The sequence below is a fragment of the Lichenostomus cassidix genome, chromosome 3 (assembly GCF_008360975.1).
Source record: "Lichenostomus cassidix isolate B80296 chromosome 3, HeHo_3.0, whole genome shotgun sequence".
In the NCBI taxonomy this organism is placed as follows: domain Eukaryota; kingdom Metazoa; phylum Chordata; class Aves; order Passeriformes; family Meliphagidae; genus Lichenostomus; species Lichenostomus cassidix.
The window spans coordinates 1,646,093-1,668,838 of NC_139483.1; the positions used below are offsets into that span (position 1 = coordinate 1,646,093).

A 22,746-nucleotide genomic window follows, 5' to 3' on the forward strand; every position below is an offset into this window, starting at 1 on the left:
CTCTTAAGAGGCAAACCTGCACTTTTAAATTCAGTATGATAAAGTATTTAATAAATGTGTCAATATTACTGCAGGAGATTAGGAAAGCTTTCAGTTTGTAGATCACTATCTTTTTATTTTTAAGACTTAAGTACTCTTTGCTGCTTAAATGCCATTGCCATTTCTGAGCACCACTCAAGCCAGATGTTAAGATTTGAATGAATCTTTTGCTCAGTAAAACCCTAAGAATACTGTTCACCTAAACAGCATATGAACAAAGAGAATCGATGTGTTTCATCATTCCTGGTCTGCTGTCTGGCCCAGTTTCATTTCCTTTGATGAAAAAATGATAAATATAAATTACAAAGTGAGGCCGCAAGTGATCTCTATCAGTTAGTTAAATTCTTGGTAAAAACCAGTTTTGTTTTCTAAGATTTTAAGCATTTAACTTAAATTATGAATTTCACACAAAGAATTTGTTTGGTAAAATAACTGGGACAGAATTTTTTACTTTCTTTTTTCCCATGCAGAGGTATTATTTTGGACATACCTACCAGCTATGTATCCAAATCTTCTGCATGGTAAGAAATCCCAGGCTTTGAGAAGCAGCAGTTTCAGTTTCAAATGGAGTTTTGTGATCAGCCCATTGCCTGTGGTTTGGACATCTCCCCACCAAGTTATACACCTTGGGGAGAATCAGTTTTTAGATTCACTTTTCAGTTAGGAAACTCTAATTGAGAGTGAATCTCCTGTCATCTTGGTGGCCCCTGCTGCCCTGGAGATGAGAAGGGAGAAGATGGAGCCTGTCCAGTTTGAAAGTAAAGAAGAGAAAGGCTGGGATGATTTCATTAAACAAAATAAAAATTATAATAAAACAACAACAAAAGGCAAACAGCCCAAAATTTGCTGAAGGTCCTTGTAATTTATGTGGCAGAGCCTGAGGACAGCTGGCACGGGAATGGGCTACAGGGATTCAGTAGTTTGTGCGAGGAGCAGAGACTGATAGGAGTGGAGCAGGAATGAGGAGAAAATCTATGATAGATGTCAGTTCTGGGGCAGGGATGTGAAGGCAGTGTCAAGATGAGAACTGAGCTACGAGGTAGAGTGGAGAGAAGGTTAGGAACAGGATAATAGTCTCCTCCTTGCCCTTTTCCCAAGGTACGGAGCAGAAGGAATAAAACAGGAATTAGCAGTGGTTTGATAATTGAGATCGGGATTAGGAGTAGTAAATGATACTCAAACTGATGAAAAACCTCGAGTGGCAAGATTAATTTGTTCAAAAACTGTTTTCAGCAGCTTGAAATAGGGAAGAGATCAGGAATAGCCAGATGCTGGAAAGTGTATGGGCACAATTGTCTGTTTTATGTTTCATGTTCCCTTTTGCACCCCAGAAGGAGAACCTAAGGCCCCTGAGGTGACACAGAGTGGCAAAATGTTTTATCTTCACTCAGAACTAATCCAAAGAAAGGCTGATGGTTTACTGCAGGTTAATTGTATTGATCCAGTCAGGGGAGATGTCTGTGGGGCTTCCAATCCTGCCCATTTCCCTGTGGGAGTCAATGTATCACCAGATGGCAGATTTCCCTTAATCAGTTTTCCACCTGCCCTTACCAAGGTCATATTCAGAAACTGTTTAACTTCATAAATATACCTACAGTCATCAAGGAGCATGTGTGGTGTGCTTGGCCTTTTTTGAAGTCTGTCTGTGGGTTATAGTGATTGTGTTTTACTAAGCACTGCTTCACTCTGTCCATTTTTATACAGTTACAGAAATTCTTTTATACAAAAAGAATGTATTTCTCATAATGGCTTTTTAGCATTTGTATATTTACCTCATTTTTTTGAGAAATACTTGGTTGATAAAATTGAAGGTTTTTTTGTGGGTTGTTTCAGTGTTTCTCTGAAAACCTAATGAAGAGAGGTTGAAGGCCCTATTGAAAAACTTTAAAGCCAGTAAGATTTGGAGCATCTAGCACTCCTAGCATGTTATAATCATTAATATTAATGAATTAAAATGTTTACACACCCTGATCTCTATTGTTCTCTTTGAAGTTAATTACATTACAGTAGATCACGAGTTCATTCTTATCAGTTAAGTAAGGAAATATTTCCTCTTCATCTACCTGTGTCCCTTAGCAACACAGTAGGTCCCATTTGTTGATGAATAACATGTATTTTTGCTGCCTTTGCTATATACAAATGCTTGTCTTTCCATCTTTTTAAAAAGCCCTGAGTGGAATACTGTTACTAAATTCAAGCAAAAAAGAATATAAATATATAGATATATGGCCATATGTGAGTGAAATGAAGCTTAACAGTGTTCTGGGGTTTTTTTGGGGTTTTTTGGTTTTTTTTTTCTTTTGTTGTCTTGCTCTTATTAATGTGAATCAGATGAAATGGATGGTATGTTCACTTGTTCCTGTCCCTGTGGTATCTGACATCCAGGAGCTGTAATCTGTCATGTGCTGTCATCTCTGTTCCTTCATTCCTTTTACCAAAGACAGTTGTGCAGCTAGCATACTATCAATTTTTTAAATTAAAAAACGAGCTGTTGCTTTCCAAAGGGTAATTGCCTCTCAGTCTGTAAAGTAGGTGTGTTTTTTTGGTTTGTTTTTTTTCCCCTGTTGACATTCTTGGGGAAAAAAAGTAGGTTTTCAAACTTAACTCTTTCCTGTGTGGTTCTTTAAAAAGATGCAGACTTGTAGGAAGTGAAATCTCAGCCACAGCTGTTCTAGCTCTGCAGATATTGTTAAAGTTCCTTAGTTGGCACAATTCTGTCTTTGGTAGGTGATTTTTGGAGCATGTGAGTGTTCATCCTTTGGTTTTGCTCCTGTGGTTTTCATGCTTACAATTGTATGGCAGGGTTGGGTTTTGTAACCAGTGAAATCGCATTACATTAGTAGCATCTACCATCATGTATTTTAACATAAAATTCCTGAATTCTGATAGGTTAGCTTAAGTGCCATCAGCAATGTTATTGCCACATAGAAAGAGGCCTTTCCATCCTGTAACCCTGGTCTCTTGAACACAATGAATTTCCAGCACACTGGGTACAGGGGAGTATTGGAACAGGAAGGAAAGAAACTTTCTGCCCTGTAATATGATCTGTCATTTGGAGAAATGCTTCACAGATCTGTTTATCTGCTGCCTGCAGAGGGTAAATCCTCCTGCTGCATCGCCTTTAGAAGAAAGGGGAAGTGTATTTCCTACAAATGATCCTGAAATTCATGTCTGAAAGTCTTCACCAAAATGCATGTGGACTTCTGCTCTTGAAGCTGATTGCAAAGTTTTAAAATGTTGACAGTTGCACGTTTTCTGGGATTGTTGTTAATTTTATTCAAAAATTGATATTTAAGTGTTTGAAAAATTTAATCAGGAATGTGAAACTTCTACTGGATCTACAGGTTTAAAGATTCTGAAAGATAAGTTTTGTCCTCAAGTGCAACAAGTTGTCTCTAAGTGTGTGTCTGTAACCTTTTTCTGCATCTATGCAGAGGTGTTATGGTGGCAGAATCTGACCTTGTCTTTTAAAAAAATCTGTTCTTTTCCATTGCTTCTGCTATTGGTGATATCCTTTGTTTTTGTGAGATTGAAACTTAATGACGTTTTTAAAAAACAACTTTTTCTTAGGCATCTGTATCCAGGAATACATACTGAAATCTTTACTATCCTAAAAGGGACTGTGAAAACAAGGTAATTAAACATAATGCAGCATTATAAAGACTGCAGAATTAAAAAATGCATCTTTATTATGCCAAATGGATCTTTATTTCTGCTGTTTCTGTATAAGTAAGAGTGCTGTTGGCAGGTAAGGTTTACAGCTATAGATTCATGGAGAATTTTTTTTTTTTTTTAATTCCAACATTTTCTTGTAATATTGAACTGTAAAGATATTTAAAGCACTTACTATTCAATTTCCCATGTATATTGAGTGACAGAGCTTTTTAGAAACCCCTGGAAAGCAGACATAAATACAAATCTTGTAACATCAAAACTTCAGTGGACTCTGGCAGGTTACATTTCTTTCATACTTCTTTGTTTCCTTTGAAAGAAAAACATTCCCAGATGGTCATTGCATGGTCCTGAATGAAACCAGCAATTTTTTGTAAGCATGTAAGTTCATAGCCCTGTCAGAATTCCTTATTTGGGTACTGGATTCTTTGCAGAGGTTTTTTCATTTTTATCTTTACACCGTTAAGTGAAGGCAATTTGAGGGTAAGATTATCTGCAAGGTCACAGAGAAACTTAAAGCATGATGGGCAAAGTATCTGCACCGAGTTGGAACTGGAAATAAACACACAAAGGGAAGGATAGGGCCATACTGATAGTTATAAATTAAGTGTCAAGGTTTCAAATCTGGGAAAGGATCATCAGAATTTATAAAGTCCTATTTAAATAGTCCATTCTCCTCACTTCAGACATCTGTTACTGGTTATTGTTTGAGTGACCACCATGTACATTATACAAAAAGGAATGTGTTTTTTGTAAGATCTCTGCTAATGTGGCAGATAAAATCCCAGTGTTTGATAGCAGTGCCAAAGGGCAAAGAGGTGCTGAACAGTATTCCTCATCTTTACCATAACTTTCCTTCCTGGAAAAACAGGCTTTGACAGTGGGAAAATGAAGACTGAGATAAGGAGAGGTGGAAAGATGCTTGGGAACTGAGAGTGATACAGACCAGAACTTGAGCAAGCAGGGGGAAAAGTCTTCTCTTAGGCTGATGCACCAATAATTATTTTTCTTTTTGATTACAAATAGGAGTTATATCTCCATGCTATGGCAATAAATTAAAAAGACTAGCAAGCTAAGGAACAGTTGTTTTTGTTGGCGTGGAGTGTAATCTGGGCCTAGTTTTAACATCTCTAGCAACTGGTTGTTGCCTTGTGTAAAGTAAAATGCACTGGTTTTATAATTGTAAAATGCTGCATCAGTCACAAAATTTCATTTTTCAGAGAAGCAGTACTGGAACTAATGAAAATTATTTGCTTACTCCTCAGGAGAGATGAAGCAGCTGACAATGATGGTTCTCTTGTTTTTACTGATTATGGGCATTAAGTTTCAGTACAGCAAGCAGGGAAGTTTGGTGCCTTTAAACTGTATTTCTTTCACCCTTGGAGAGCTAAACAGGTGGATACAGGTTATGGAAAATTAGGTGTGCTGCAGACATATTAAGTAATTCAGTTTTAATTTTCATTTGCTTTAACATGTTGCTGCGTAGATATAAACATTGCAATTAAGATTTAATGCAGCAAGGTGACATCTTAGATGGCCGATAATGGATGGCATAGCTGAATTTATTGAGCTGCTTTCTGCTGTCAGTTTTACTGTGGCCCTTGCCTGTTTAGAAGATGCATTAAGGAGGAATTTTGACCTTGGCAGGTGTGGAGAAGGTTTTGAATTTAAATTCAGAAAAAATGTCATGGAAGAATTAAGAGACCTATGGCAGTTTTGTGCGATAGGATTACAGATGAAGCAGGGAGAGAAAGAATCTGGTGAATGTATAAATATATATATTTTTGGTAGAAAATTGTAAAAAAGAAGAATTTTTAGGGACTGTTTTACACTATTAGCTACAGAAGATTTTTTTTTCAGCAGTTTGGTTCATTATAGGGGTAATCTGGAGGACAAGTGAAGCAGAATTAGCCTTCTGAAGGAGAAGGCATCAGCTTGAGCATGATTCTTTGTATTTGCACACAACAGGACAGGGTGCTAAGATGCATTTGTAGAGTTTTGCTATTTACTAATTGTTAAAAAGCTGGCCTTTTTGAAACACGTGCATTAACTCTGGAAACTAATTTTCCAGTTTCATAGTGTTCTTAGCTGCAAAAACACCAATAGGTATTGATACAGTTTATTAATTTTGTTTTAGACAATTTGTACTCTGCACTGGAATAAGTACACAGAAAGCCACATTTTAGAATATGTGTGTATAATAAACTTTGGCAGATATTGCTCTTGTTAAACTGTCCTAGTTCCATGTATGTAAGAGTGCCTTGTGTGATAGGACATGAATATTGTCAGTTCAGTGTCTGACATGTGTGTTGGGCAGATTAGCACCAACTCCATTGGGGCAGAATGAATGGATATCAGGATTTGTGTAATACATTTGGAATAAGTCAAAACACCTATTGAAAAGAGAAGTCATGTATCACAGCCTTCTGGCATCCTTACAGGAGTGAGTGAGTGTAAGGAACAGGGAAATCTGGATTTCCTGTTTAGCTTCTCCAGAAGGGATTGACTAGGTGCTTCACCAAAGGCTCTTGAAGTGAGCTGAAAAAGGAGGTCTGTGCACAGATTCCCTGGCTGAAGGATAGAGGTGGATGAAGGCAGTGCTGGAGTCAAATAGGGAACTCTGGAGCAGACACTGTATTTGTAAAGGACCTGAGAAGGGGGCTGAGTTACAAAAGGTTAAAATGCAGTTGTGCAAAAAATCTCAAAGCATTGAGGGATACAATGATTTGAAATGAACATGTGATTCCTAATGCATGTGTGATGGGATTTGCCGCAGGAGGTTGTGGATGCAAATATTCAAGCAGTTTTAAAAAACCAGTGAAGAAATTCTGGGAGAAAACAATCACTGATGATTTCCAAATACAGATGCAGCCTATGGGATATAAAAACCCAGAGTCTCATGTTGACAAATGTCTAATACATCTACTGAGAAAAGTATCATTATTTGCTTATGTTTTTTAACCTTTTCCTGTAGACTTCTAGTTGTTTTCAGAGCATATTGGTCAGTATGGACCCAATATAACTTTTATATATTTAACGTGTACATTTTGTTGCATAAAATCAACACTGTTTATCATTTTCATTGATTTTAATGTTTTCCACATGTATTAGGATTGGTGCTAATTATCACTGGGATTTTTCTTAACATAATTGTGGGAAATATGTCCCACATATTCCCAATTAGTAACATAATCCACGGGAAACTTGGGAAAAAACATAATACAAAGGCTTTGAAATATAAACCTTGAACTTTTTGAAAAGGCATTCCCAAATAGCTGCTGAAATCCTAGGTACTGGTAGTATTTTTTGACTGTACTAAAATTACTTAGTTTTTTTCTTTAAGGCAACAACTTTTTTGATCCCAGTGGAATGGAGAAATCTTTTTTGAGAATAAATCAGTCCTTCTTGCCATTCCACCCTTTCCATCTGTAAAATAGAGCTTCTCTGAAATCTTGGGAGCATGTTGTTTCTATTATTCTTCATAATTGATGAAAATGAGCAATGTGTTACCCATAATGTGTGTACATTGTGTTTTTCACAAGTGTTTCTCCTTGGGTTTTCATGATGTGATTGACTGCATATGGATATAACACCTATCAGTGCACTTAATGTGAAAAAATCACAGAAATTGACAGAGCCAGTTAGAGATTAAGCTCTATTTATGTATAGTACTGAATTTGTTTCTTTAAATGTTTGTTTTCATGTTAGGAACAATCACACTTTGTTTGGATCTTTCCCCTAGTGGAAGAGACTGGAGTCCACTCTCTGATTTTTAGAAATTTTCAGAAGAATAATGGTCAGCACTTCCCAGCCTCAGAAACTGAGTTGTAGGAAGAGGGATATTTGCAGAAGAATTCACATTTATGAATAAGAAATTTTTTAGTGTGCCTGCTGGGGGCTTGTAAATACTGATTGATTAACCTGTGCAATCTGATGCTGTACTCACCTGCCTTCCTTACAGGTCAGGGCTGGGTTACTGGGGCCTCCTGAAGGCCTGAGTTTGGAACCAGTCAGGTGCACTTTTTCAGCTGCATCTGATTTAGGTTAAGGTCTTGTCATCCACCACCTGCTTTTCATTGCCCTGTTCTCCTACCAGAGGTTACCACTTCAGTTTGTTAGGATAGATATATGCATAGTCACTTCCTATTTATTTCTGTCAAAGCCAGTAGATTTTAGGATGCATTTTAAAACAGATGTTGAATCAAAACTGGTTCAGGTGGGGGACAGTTTATCTGTTTAGTTCTGGAAAGTGGTGACTGTGATTTGAAAAAGTAAGATGGAGGCAGTCTGGGGCAAGGGCAAACAAATGGGGAAAGAGCTTCCTTACCAGGTTAAGTTTTAATGCCAGGAGCCTTTCTGGTGACAGACACTCCACCAGGTATTTTCCACAACTCATTCTTGCTTTTCGACAACTCCTCAGTGTTCAACTATGTTAATATTTTACATATTTTTATAAATTGCTTGCTGCTCCTATTCTTTTTGTATCCATTTTTCTTTTTATTTAAGCATTAAGTGTGTTTATTACATAGTCTGTTCAATGCCAGATGAAATGAATTTTCTTTTCTTGGACATTAAAAAAAAATTATATTCATTTGCTTGCCAACTGGTAATTCCTTTGGGCTTTTGCTGATCTCTTTCCATTTTGAAATATTATGTATTCTCCATCATCTGATTCTGCTTTTGCAGCAGTAAGATTTAGAGCATCACTTATCCATTTGAAAGACTCATCTGTTTCTTCCCTTGTACCTTTGTAGATAAAGCATTGAATATTTTGTTGAACTTTCCTCTTCTTCTGCCTTGTGTTGACTAAATATGCTCCCACTTAATAGAAGGATTTTGTCCAAAGGGTGTCACTTTTGTAATATGCCTTTTTCAGCAGTGAGTCACTTTTTTCTTATGCTGTTTCTGAAAAAGCTTTCTTGCTGTTCTGCAACTTTCCTGGCTGGCTGAGTTTAGACAAATTAGTTAACACAGAGTTTGAAAAGTACTTCTTTTACGTAGTTGGAAAATGCAACATTTCAGCCATTTCGGTAAATTTAACAATATTAAGAAGCTTGGCTTGCTGTAATATTTTTGCAAATAAAAATACTTTTGCTTTATGTATTTGTCTTAAAGTCTGAGCATGTGCAATCAATGTATCTTTAATCTGTTGAATTATTTTGGCATAAAGATTTAGCGTCTGCAAATATTTTATATTGAAACATGGGCTGCAGATGTTGGGTTTGGTTTTGTATTGCCTCCTGCTTCCCCATTCAGTAGCTGTGTGCTGCGGTAGGTAAGGTTTGCAGGAGAGGCAGGGAAGGAAGGGAATTTCAGACCAGGTGAGACCTTGTCTCTTAGAATAAAAAGGAATCTGAAATAATTGCAAAGTTGGACATGTGGAACAATTTCCTGCATGGGACCTGCCCTCACTTCCCCATTCTGTTTTTGTGAGAGGGAAGTCAGCCCATCCCTGCAGCTGTTGTACAAATAACTCAAGAAATACATTAGCTGGTGCATCATGTGCTAGAGAACTGCTGCCCCTTCATCCTAGCAGTGTGCACATTACCTTGTGAAACAAACACTGTGGTTTGCCTCTGCTTCACCTTACGGGAAGCTTGTAAATTGTGTTTTCATGCTATCCTGGCTGGATTTATTTCCTCCGTCAGAGTTTACATCAGAAGATACTGAGGGTGGAGTCTTCACTTAATTTTTATTGCACCTAATTTTCTGGTATATGCAGAAACACATAAAATCAGGTGGTACATTACTAAGCTCCTCAGCCTTCCTGCATGGTGGTTCTTTTCATGCTGAACAAATCCATCAGTAGCTTGCCAATACATACTTGGTGATCTTTTGTCAACACTTTAAAGTCTGGCTTATTAATATTAAAATATAGCATGTAGAGCATTTATGGGAAAACCTGTGAAAATCTTTTAACAAGTTAAACATCTGAAAAAGACCCTCAAACCTTTGTATTACTGGCTGTGATTTCTTAAAAAAAACCTGTATTGTTGTGTTACTGTCGGCAGTCTTTAGGAGTTTCTTCTGGAAGCTTTAGTAATCACTGCAATTGTTCTGATACCTATTGCTGCAGTATCTGATAATTACAAACCGAGTAATTCAGCCATGCAGAATGTTTTGTATAAGGTGAGTACGAGTTCCGTTGTCTTTCCACCTGGGTAAGAAACTACATCCTAACACTGACTTTTTAGAACTGCAAACAACATCCCCCATTCCAGTTTAGTACAGCAATGACAAGGCAATTCTTCTCATAAATTACTTTTATAATACCGAACTATTATTATTACTATTATTATTAGCTCACGGTTAGAGCTTGGTAAGCTAATAACCTTGATCTGCACCCACTTACCAATGATCAGGTGATACACAGTAATGTGTTATCCCGCGGCACTCTGTTGGTGTGGCTAAGCCCTAGGAAGTGTCCTTAAAATTTTCAATTAAGATTTAATTGCATTTAGGGAGATTTTGAATGTGTTCATCTATCCAATTAATATGGCCACTCACCTTCCCCAACCTGGAGGGATAAAACCTGAAGTCATAAAAGCAGGTTGTTGCAGATATGAGTATTTCATCATTGTCTGCTCGCTATATTTTAAAAAACACCATAGTTTTTAGAATAATACTTGACAACAAGAGGGTGAATGCAGCTTGTTGAAATCTCAAATTATGTTTTTATTATCTTGAACAAATACTGTGCTGCTCTTTCTGTTTTCCTGGCTCAGTCCTGACACAGGCAGGGACATGGTGTATATCTTTTCAAAACAATGGTGAGATTGCACTGTTACTTGGAGACTTTGCCCCGAGGAAAAACTTGCTTTTTGCAATTGTTTGAGCTCCAGCTACACGACTCCTTTCAATATGTGGGCTACAAAACCTCCTACAGAATTGGGATCAGACCAGCACAGATTGAAAACCTAAATTAAGCTTAATATTCTCATGCAATTTAGGCCTCTTTTTCAATGTTGTACCTGATAGAGCAGTTCTCCGAGACCAGTTCAGATGTTTAGATTAAGTAATTACTGCTTAGCCTGACTGTGGGTGATGAACTGAAGGCTCTGTTTGCACTGCAGCATTCTTACGTTGCTAAAAACATGCAGCTCCTTTACCTTGACAGATACTTGGTTTTCTGAAGGAGCTGTCTTCATTAATTTATTTTAATCTTTGATTTGGGTGGATCGCTCACAATTATGTGCTTTAGCAACAGTGTGTTAGTCCTTAATTTGAAAGTTTCCAGTATCATACAAAGCTCTATCAGATTTGAAACTCCTTAGTTTTTTTTTAATGTTTTCCTAAGGGTTGAATCATTCGCAAGTATTTCTTGTTTGTCTTTTCCCATCATTTCTGAAGTTTAATATCCTGTCCATCCACATCTGTTAAGAGTCTAAAATGCTGCCTTGATGTTGCATCCTGGTTTCACGTGTTGTCAGGCTACATTTATCAATGGTTTGTTCTAAAGTCTTGTTCTCTGCTTACATCTCTTTGCTTAGCATGGGAACCTCTCCATGTGATCTTAATGTGCCTATAGCTTACTGACTGAATTTTCAGAAAGCTGCTTCTTCTCTTCCACTAAAACACCAGAAAATTAAACACTCCTCCCTTCAGGAATTTCTCATACATATACTATACCACTAAAAAAAGCAAGCCAACCACTTGTGAAAGATTACTTAGATATAACTTGTATGCAGGTTATAAAAGGGGGAATTTCCTCCCTGCTTTTGGAAAATCTGAATGCATTTTAGCTTGTCCAATTCCTGCTGAATCTGTGTATAATTTAGTACAGCTATCTATGAGGACAGATCTTCACGTTAGGGCCCTTTATGGCATTGCCCTTGATCTGCTGCTCCCTTTTTACTGTTGCAGTGACCCCATAGATCTTTGAAAGCAGGGAATTTAAAAGATCTAGGTGATGTTAGCTGATGGCTATAATCCTTCTTTAATAAGAAGGATTTATTTGTCAAAATGGTTCTACAACTTTAGTATATAAATTTATAACAAAGTACAAGCTTTGTACATTTTCCAGAACCAAGCAACTCTTATCCAGAAAAAAGTTCAAAAGTGGAATATACCTTTTTTCCCCCTTGACATTTATATCGTATTTCTTGAGCATTCTGAAGAATGGACTTGTATCAAAATTTCCTAGAGGAATCCTGCTTTTGGCTTCTTCTAGACACTTCTCTCATGTGTTCTGCTTTGTTTCTGAATCAGCTGTTGAGAAATCTTACTGTAATTGCCAATACCTCTTGTTAGGTGACTTCCTGATTAATCTCTTGGCAGTAAAACCATTCACTGGTGACCTGTTGGTTCCTGAAACCCCCTGAAATAGAGAGTTGGAAAAACACCTTGCTTTGAGCATTAACCAGGGAAACACTATTTCTGTGCAACTTTGCTGCCTGGTGAAAAAAAATTCTGTTATTCCCCCCCCCTCCCCCCATCCCTCTGTTGTTTTCTTTTGTTTGTTTGTTTGTTTTTCCTAAAAGGAGCCCCCCACAAAACCAACACCAAGCCAAAAAACAAACAAACAACAAGCCAACCAAACAAACAAAAAACCCAAACCAAAACCATGAAAAACTGCCAACAAAAAACTCCCCAAAGAACAAACCCCTGGAGATTCTGGAGAAAAAGATGTGGAAAAGTTATGCACATATCAAATTGTAACTTTATCTACTTAGAAGAATGAGAAATGTACATTGTTAGCTGTCACTGAAATTCCTTTGTCCCCTCATAGCCGTCAGCAGTGGTGGTGGCATAAATACCTATCCTGACTCCTGTGTTTATACAGGTTGAGACATTTAACTACTGGAACAGTGTCTCCTATGGTTTGGGAGACTGGGGATTGCCTCAAATCATTGGGCTCCTAGACATGCCTGTAAATAAAAGTTTAATATTTTATAATGACAACTATATCTCTTGTGCTGGATGCTCACCTGCTTAAGTGATTTTTGCAGATTGCTGCATAGGAGAAAAAGTCAAAATATTGTAAATCGTTGGTGCTAAAAGTATAAACAAAAGGAAGACACCTAATTTTCTTTGGGATCAAATAAATGAGGAGAATAAACTTCTAATAAGCACGGAAAACGTAATTTTTTTCATAATACAGTTGGCACAGTGTATAGACCAATGACAATAAATAATTATACTTAATGCTCTAAATATTAGAACTTGCTTGATTCAATGCAGAACACTTACTGATTTTCAGAAGGAACTTAGGATGGAAAATATTTAAATTTTCCTGCTTATTTTAAGACAAGATATTTCACATAAGCTTTTTATGTGTGTTTTATTTTTTCCCACAAAATCTCTTGGCTGTGCTTTTGGCAGCTGGAGACTGATGATATGTCCTATCAATTTTGTCACAATGCCAAAAAGGGCTTCCAGTGACATTTTTGAGTGGTCATTGGGTTCAAGTCTATCTTTTTTTTTTTCACTGTAGACATCATCTAAGACTGGGATAAAATTCTCTCTGTAACTAACAGAGTAGCACAGTGCTCAGGGAAGAGGGAACAGCAGAAATAAAGAGTTCCTATCTGCTCATCATGGAGCAGTTCTGAAGTTTTGAGTGTGTGAGGGTTGCAGCTCGGCTCCTTCCCGCCCATCCCAAAAACCAGCCAAGCTATCAGATATTTCTGTTCCAACTCAGCCTCAATTAATTCTGACCCTCCAGCCCACATCCGTAATCACAGAAACGGGAAACCCTAATATGTGTCTTGGGAGGCTGGTTCTGCAGTCCTGTCTGCTTTAATGATACAGCACATTTGGAGTGCTGTAACTGAATACAAACTCACCATGCTTATCTCCACCATCCCAAGGACTTTTGGTTCATAAGGACTGGTTTTATGCTGTTCAAGTGATGCAGTTTAAAGAAACAAGAGTACCCATGTAGGAGCCCACTGATTGTAAAAATGAATGTAGCAATAAAACATTTTTATTTGGGTTTATTTACTCATTGGGGAATTTGCAATAATAATTCACCATCTAATATCTGCTTATTTCAAGATTTCAACAGGTTATGAGCAGATGACTTTGCCTGACTGACCACTTTGTGTTGGTTTTGTTCTGTTTACGTTACATGTCTGGTTATATTTTCAATTTGCAGTGTCTATGAAGTGTTTGATGTATTTGTATAAACAATTTGATTTCTGAAAAGATGTTCTGAATTAGATGCCATTGCTGTACAACAATACACTAACAACATTCTGAGATAATTTAAAGCCCTTTGTTTAGTAACACAATGAATGTCATTAGACAGTTACAGTAAGAATGTGAACATTAAAAACAGCTTGTAAAAATGAAGAGTTTTTGAAATCTAGAGTTATGGGGGATATCAAATTGGAGCATCTGCTTCTGTCTTTAATTTTTCAGTGATATGTTTCCTATTGATTCTTGACAAATATGTTTCTCATCAAATTAGGCATTCAAGTTTCAGTTTTGACAATCATACCTCAAAAAACAATTTTCAGTGCAAATTTTGAGATGGATGTTGAAAGCATGAAATTAAAAGTTGCTGTTCTTTTTGTTTGCCTTTCAGTTGTGGTACTTAGGAGTCACGAGTTGCATCTTGCAGCCACACTGACTGGAAACACTTCATTCCCACTGAAATAAAAGCTAGTATTTTCATGGAATTGCATGTCATCAGAATAAAAATAGTAATAGCAACTTCTATAAGAGCATCAAATCTGCTAACATAAACTGTGTACATTTTTTTTCCCCACTTACCTCTGTTCCCTGCAATTATTTGTATTGGCATTAAGTCTGTACTCGTTTTTTGCTGCTGGAGCAGCCAAAGTTGTATTGAGCTGCTTAGTATAAATATCATCCATAGAGCTGTACCATGTGAAGGCATGGAAACCATAAATACAGGTGGAGGCTCTACCATGTGCTGTGGAGCTCGAGAAAGGGACCCTGCATGGGAGCTCTTGCTTGTGTCATGTCCAGGGCTTAGGGAAAATAGGAGGCACTGAGGCTCAGGGAGGTCTGTGCTTGTATTTCCTGACTCCCCATAGTCCTCTTTACCTGTGACAGCTATGCTTCCCTGTGTCCTGTCCCACACAACTGATTGTGTGGCAAAACTGCTGTTTGAAACAGTTCCAGGTGTGTTGTCTACAAGAAGAGTGCTCCAAAGCTCAGAGGGGTAGAAATCATCCATTGGGAAACCTCGTCTATTACAAGGATTTATGCATTATTTATATGTATTTGTTTTTTTCTTTGAAATACTACAAATGATTGGTGTGTTTGTAAAATTTTAAAGGTAATTTTAACTGTTCCATTGTGTAGTTTTGAATGTGGTTCATTATTTTCAGTTTTTTCCCAGTTGTTTCAAGATTGGCAACTGAGAGAAACAGTGCCATTCAGATGAAAATAATTACAAATATTCTCTCTCTGGGAAAAACAGGTCTATGCTTTGCATCTATATCTATACATAAAGTTTTCTAGTCAATAGAAAATAATGCCAGTTAGCATGGAGCATTTGATAATTTGAATTTTCTTGATGTATCAACTACTTGTTTGTTGTTATTAGTGCTTAACCATGAATAATTTACTGGCTTTCACTTTATAATCTGCAGTGTCTGCTAACTTTGAAGTTCAGTAGTCAATTTAAAGTTTGCTGGGGCTGACTAATGATTCACCAGAGATTTTTGTGAGATATTTTGTCATCCGTTTAAAGCTTGGAAAGGTTTGCTGTTGCAGCCATCTGGCAGTTTTTGGTTCTCTGGAGGAAAGAGAAGCCTTTTGATACAATAGATCAAAGCATTCTGCTCTTTCAGTGACTGATACCTATAAGTAACTTAGAAGTTTCTCAAAATGATTTCACAATGCCTGTCTCATTTGCCAAACTTCGGCATTCTAGCTACAAAACAATATTGGCCATGAGTTATATTTTAATTATATTTGAATCATTATTTAGAAACTTTTGTTTGCAGTTGATTTACAGATCCAAATGTTTTATAAACCAAGAGTTTTTTAATTTACCAAATATGCTGGTTATGATGAATAAAATCAATGCTAAATCTTGTTGCTCTTAGTGCTAATTGTATAGGTAGGGGTACTCTCAATGTGCTTGTGCTATACCATAGGCCTGAGATATAGATGTACCCTTTAGACTGTAGGTGATGTAAAACCCACAGATATTTAGAGTCTAAAACCATATACCACACTATTTCTAGAACCAACTCTCTTAGCAGTTGGAATTCTGAGGTTGGGCTTTGCAGATGTTTGGCAGTGAAGAGCAAATAAGGAGAGAGAGAGAGAGGACAGGAAGTGAGCACTGCAACATCTCTTGAAACCAGCCCAATGTCACGCTGGATGGTCTGGGCACATGTGAGGATTGTCTGGGATCAGGATGTTGTTTCTATTCCATCAGACATTCCAGATGTGCAATTGCCATGACTGCACATGTCCAGTCTTCTCACAGAGGGAGTTCATTGCATCACAAGTGAGCCACAAGCAGTCAGGCCAGAGTGATGAAACTGGCTTTTGCCTTGCACGTTGTTTAGTTAAAGGGTGTCTGAGTGAGATTTGGTGCTGTGTTACAGTGGAAAAAAAGGCTAACCATTATGTTGTAATGCCCCCTATCTCTGTGCAGGACGAGAGACAGGAATGAGTTAATGCCCAGTGGAAGTGGGATGTGCTCATGCCATTTACTTTTCCTTGTGTTAGTTCAATATAATCGCTGATGTGCCAACGAAAGAAGATAAACCTTGTATGTTACACTGTCCTCAATCAAAACCTATCAAGGAATTTCAGAAATAGCTGATGTGTCTTGGGATGTAGCCTATATCATCCTAACAACTGTATATAGTGTTTAGTAATAGGTGAGCCTTGTTATTTAACCATTCAAAGTACAGTACTGGCTAAATGGCAGATGTGGTAACTACCAAATATTCACTGGCAAGTCCTTCAGCCTTGCTGTTCTTTACATTATGTAGCTTGCAGAGAGGAAAAGACTTTTAAGGTGCTGAATTTTTAAGTACTTAATAAATTTAAAACACAAACTAGATAATTAATGTCATACCAAATTTTCAGGAAATAGAGTGATGTGAGTTTGGTGAAGGAATAGCTAATTTTTCACACATTAAACTTTGCTTGAACTCAGATTTAAAAGTGGCATTTAGATAGCAGAAGAAAATTCCACGTACTTGTGCTTGTTATGCAACCAGTTCAGTGAGCTATCCAAGACAGGTCTGGTGCTCTTGTTTCTCGTTAAGTCTGCAAACAATGATAAATTTGTAATTTGTGCTTCATAAACTTCCACAGTTTAATGTTCTGCCTGCTGTAACTGAATCAGATGCATGTGCTTACCTGATTGTTTATGTCCCCGTCTGCTTGACATGTGCTTCCTAGCAGTTCAACATGTTTTTTCTTTTCTTTTCTTTTTTTTTCAGTGTGGGAACTTTGCTGTCTTGGTGGATGTTCATATTTTGCCTCAAGGCTCCAGTAAAGACACCAGCTGGTTTTCAGATCATGAGAAAGAGGTACAACAAATATCAATTCTACTTCAAAAGCGTGTGACTGCAGGGAAAAAGTTGCATTGCCTTGAACTTTTCAGAATTTTTCTGTGTTATGAGAATATTGTTAGTTGTACCTAACCATCAATGGTGGCTGTGGGACCCCCTAAGTCAACCATATGTGCTTTTTGGGTCACTTATGACCACTTTAAATTTGCTTTTTAATTTTTAAACCCTGTGTGTGTGCATACATGTGTGTGTAGGCTGTGTGGATTCTGACTGAACTATTAATTTAAAAGAAACTGTTTCTCGTGAATGCTTGTGAATTATCCTGAGTGATATAAACCAGACAAGTATCATTTTGTTGGTGAAATATTTTTCTAATAATTTTTTTCTCGTTCTGAGAAATGTAACTGATCTTGCATTTAGAGTGTGCAAGAAAATATAAATACATATGACAAACCATAGTAGAACCATTGCATCTTATGAAAAGAAACTTTAATTATTTTTAAGTGTATCCTGTGTATATCCCGAAGAAACTGTGGAAAATCAGTGCATCAGTGAGCAGCAAAATTCCGCCTATAACTTTGATCAGATTGTACAGAAATCAAACACGATCTTGTGCTGAGTTCCTGGCGGGAGCTTTCCCTGTCAGCCTGTGTGGGAACTTGAGAAGTTCCCTATTGAAAACGAAGGCAGGACGTGTTTGGGATGCCTGTGGACTTTCCCGCAAGTCTCCGTTATGGTAATTTTCAGCAGATAGCTTCCCTAATAATGCCATCATTAACTTGTCACTGCACGGCGTCCCCAGACATCTCAGAGTGATGCACCTAAATGAAATTAAAAGAAACGATAAATTTATATCCTGAGGGAGCAAAAGCAAAATACTTAGCAGTATGTGGTGCATCTGATTTGTGCTTTATTAAGCAGATAAATAATTCTTCTGTTTTATAGGGGAAATATTTTAGATTTCTTTTTTCTGACTAAAAGAACTCTAATTACCTCTTCTATTTATAACCAGTTTTACTCTCCTTGTTATCTGACTTTTAAACGTTTTCAAAATGCATTTTGTAAGACTGCCAAAACAAAAGCGATGAATTTCAGGAAATTAGATCATGACTGATTTAATAAAGAGGCATGATAGGACAGCATTCAGTACATTTCTGTGACTGCATGTTTCAAGAGAAGTATAAAGGTTCCATATTTTCAACAACAGAAGTGTGTGTCCAATAGCTTTGCTATTTTTCCCTGGAATAGCAAAGTCAAAGTTTTATCTTTGCTCTCTGAGGTCTGTGTGGTACTTTGTGGAGAGCCATTTAAATAATATTTCCATAAGCCTAACAAGTAAAATATGTTCCATGTAAATGAAGGAAGTGCATGGTAATGTTTATTGCTGCAGAAGGAACCAAAGACAGACCATGTTTCTGCTGCTTTCTAGACCTTTCCATTCTAACCTGAACACAGGCCCACGAAGGAATGTGTAATGGGATCACTTTAATGAGTTAAACAGAAGAATAAGCAAATACAGTAATTTATAATTGTGCTCTACAAGCAGAAAGGAAAAATGTATTTCTTACTGTAAAGAGAAAATACTGGTTCTGATTGACTAATGTATGTGCCCTGCTTTCATTTAGAGCAATGCATTGAAATGTTGTTGTCCTGAGTACTTTTTACATTAACCAAAAGGAAATTTCAAGCCAAGATAGTTTAGATACTACTTGTATAATTTTATCTGTTACCCAAACACATTATAGAGGTAAAATCATATTTATGTGTGCCACAAAGTATCATTTCTGTGAGCAAATAGCTAAGAACAATGGAAAATGAAAATACTGAGTGTGTGTATTAAGCTCAAAACTTATTCCGGTATTCAAGAAAAGAATTTTTTGGTTTTACTCCAAGTATTTTTTTTTCTGGGTAATTCTGGCGGAAGGTTTTGTTCTTCTTCAGTTATATGTGGTTTTATTGTGCTTTGTTGAAGAAAGCATGGAAGATATGGACAGTTATGTTTAAGGGCAGAAAAATCTAAATTAATTAGAGCAGTTAAGTTGCTGTGACCTAATTTGCTCAGTCTCCCCACCCCCCTTTACACTGAATTAAAGCAAAATATCTGTTGTGGTTTATAAGGATTCTTTCAGAGGAATAGTGTGTTGACAATTCCTGAGAGGACTTTTATTAAATTTTGCTTAAATACCAAATGCTTGATACATTTTTGACATGTATTTTTCTTACTTTGCATGCATATGAAACTAATTTCTGATTTTAAAAAGTTAGTATTGTAATGTAATGTATTTCATCTGCCAAGTAAGAATTTCATAATGTGCTTCCTCTCTTGTTTTGTAGAAAAATGGTTTGATTCCCCCCCGCCTTGCTCCCATTCATTTCCTAATTCATGTGCTTCTCCCTCAATGTTTTTCCTTTTAATGTGGGAGGGGGTAATTTTGTATTGATTTCTGCTGTGTGCCTGTGGGCATTTCTGTAAATTTAGATCTAACCAGGCCAGTGGTTTCTCTTTCAGGAGGTCTGCATGCTGCTAGAAGAAGTTGTTGCTTCAAGGGTCAAACACTACTTGGAAGCACGTAAACAGCGTGGTCAGTGGAAAACCATGGAACGTGGATCATCTGGGCCTTTGTTTCTTACTGGTAAAAGAAATTATTTAACTTAGTGTGAAATAAAGTGTAGTAGAAAATACTGTTCCTTATTTTTTTCTTTGAGAAATTTGCCATCAGGAAGGCCTGACATAGTTGATGTTTGGGTCTGGAATTACTTCAGCTATATCAGTGAAAGAATTAAGTGGGTTTTAATTTTCTGTGTTACATAAAAGTGAACGAAATATTGGTACTATTAGTCTGAGAGCCTATCGTTAGAATTTTAAAAAATAACTTACATAACCCTTGGTCCTGCAAAATTGATTGAAATCTTGTTGGTTAGTTAAGCCTCCTTTCCTCTCAAACATTTAGTTTCGAATTTTTAAATACAGAAGTGATATCTTCTCGTGCTTTTGGCAATCTGTTCAGTCTAAAAAGTTGGTGTGATGTGATGTGATGTGATGTGATGTGATGTGATAGATGACATTTGTTATTTCACCAGTGCTACTGCAGGCGTGGCAGGAGCACCCATGCCCTTGTGTGGGAGTGCAGAAGAGAACAATATTCACCCAATTGTAACTCATTTTTTGTGTGTGTGTGAGAGTGTTGAGACCAATGAGTGCCATTTCAGTACATCCACATGTTAAACTACTAAAGCTCCTGGTCACTGTAGCTTGTGCCTTACTGTTGTATTGGCTTTGGGTCTAAAGGGCTGCCAGGTTTTGTTTAATACCATTTCATTGTTATAATGGTGGGGTTTGCAGCTGATAGGCTTATCTGTTGGTCTTATTTCATACCAGCAATTAATTTTTAAATTGTTCTTAGGCAAAAAAGGACTGGTTTTTATTACTAGCCTGGAGCATGTTATAAACTTGTTGCAGAAAAGAAGGGCTGCAGCAGTAAAGCCCTGTGCTGGCCATGGTTTGTCACATTTCCTTAAGTACATTGAGAGATCTCTGCTGAAGTATGACTTCTGCAATAAACAGAATTACATACTTACAAAATATGAACACTATACTCATAAATTTTAGAATTCAACATATGTTATATGATCAGCTTCAATTGTGAACAAATTCTTTGCCTCTTAAAATGCTTTCCATTATTGAAATGGTATATTCCTATAGAATCACATTAAATGGTTGCAGCTTTAAATGGTACTGTCAGTAATAATGAGTGGTTTAATGAGAAAACATGGGTTACATACTGTATGGTTGGCTTATTATTGCAAAATTTTAGGCACCTATGGGAGCCACATTCTTCTGGCATGACAGGAGGGCTTTTTCCCACCCCCAAGAAGGTACTTCAGGCCACTAAAAGATTTCCAAACCCTTTTATTCCTTGCAAGTTGTAACTACATTTTATCCCTTGAAAATATTATTAATGTTTGTCAAACACATGAACTTTCAGACCCCTGTGCTTTTCTGATTGTAAGTGAACAAATAGAATTTTCTTCAGTGAAAGCAGACAGATATTACAGATGGTGGGATCAGAATTTCTGAGATTTGTTGAGGTTTTTCTGTGTTTTCTTTTATCACGGGATAGATTTTTTAATTATTTATTTTTTAAAGTGTCCTGCCTCAGTAGAGCAGGTTATGAAAAATGATGATTTTATAAGGTAAAACTGCCACACATAATAATTGTTTTTATATATGTGGGCAGATGCAACACTAATTGGAGGGTGTTTGTGAGAATTTAGGGTCTTCTATTTTCTTTCATATCATGAACTTTTCAGTAAAAATACTGGTGTGCTGTCCCAGGGTTGTGAACTGATCTTCTGCTTGACTCTTGCCCTTGTTTCCTGAAAATTAAAAACAGGGATATGCATTTGAGAAGGTCATCAGTAATATCAGTGACAGGTTTAGATTAAAGGATATTTACTTTGGATGAGGCAGAATGACTGTTCCATCAGTTTTCTGCAGTTAATCTCACTGTCATTAATTAACAATAAAGAACTAAAGGAAGAAAACAGGCTGTGATAACGAACATTCATGTTCAGCTTCATTTCCAAAGCCAACTCTTTCCTCTTCTCTCAGCCTGCTTCGCTCAAGGCTGTAATTTGTAAGAAAGGAGTGCTTTGTTCAAATCCAAGAATCAAGTTTCTTCAAGTTCCATTCAAGTCTGTTCTTACCTGGGAAGGAAATAACAGAATAGGTGGGTGTTCACTGGAGCAACCAGGCCTTGCCTCTGAGGACTGACCCTTTGAGGTGAGACACAGGGCCAGGGGTCTTTACCAGTTACCTCTTGTGTTCAGCCTTCCTCTCTAGGATCACACGTTCTGTTTGTAGGGTGCAATGGGATGGTTTTGTGTTTCTCACACACGTGAAGTGCCAGATTGCAGGCCAGTGCTTGGCTGGCAGGGGTTTGTGGCACTCCAAGGAATGCACGAGGCTCACGGAGGTGATGCTGGGGAAAGGCTTCAGCTGCACCTATTGTTGCATTTGGAGGTTTTGAAGAGTTTCTGAGTTCTTCAAGCTCAATGTGGTTTCTTTTGCTCCAAGTTATTCAATCTGTGTGCAGTTTCACTGCTGTGAGGAAGTGTGTGTCTATAGAAGGAACCTAATAATGCTTATTAACTGGCTACTTACTATTTTCAGTATCCCAGGTCAGTATTCCACCCCAATTTGAAGTTTCATCTTCTCAGGACAATTTTAACTAGCTTGCTGTGCACATTGCAGGATGTATTCAAAATTTATTGAAAAGAGAATTATTAGGCCAGTATTAATAAGATTTTAGGCTACCTTTAATGTCAAGGAATGTTGTATTAGGCTTAATTTCAAAACTAGAAGCCAAGCTACCTTACTTCGATGAGCAGACCTAATTCTGCAAGATCTGTTGAGCAGAGAAGACTTGTTAAGTCTTCTACTTCCTTACTACTATAACTGTTTTGAAGAGAAAACTTTCAGCTATCAGAGCTTCTTTTTAGTATTAATGTTATATTATATTTAATGTTAATATTATTTGACACTACCTTTCATTTTTGTGGCACTAAATGTAAATATCCA

The 22,746-nt window shown here is 37.1% G+C and overlaps 1 protein-coding gene across 1 annotated transcript in view; it reads left to right on the forward strand.

Annotated features, from left to right (window-relative positions):
• Positions 1–22,746, forward strand: part of SLX4IP (SLX4 interacting protein) — a 70,970-nt gene that overhangs the window by 17,922 nt on the left and 30,302 nt on the right. Inside the window, exons 4-5 of the mRNA XM_085054009.1 lie at positions 17,094–17,183; positions 19,675–19,798. Coding sequence (XP_084910135.1) covers positions 17,094–17,183; positions 19,675–19,798 — 214 coding nt within the window. The remainder of the gene's footprint in view (positions 1–17,093; positions 17,184–19,674; positions 19,799–22,746) is intronic.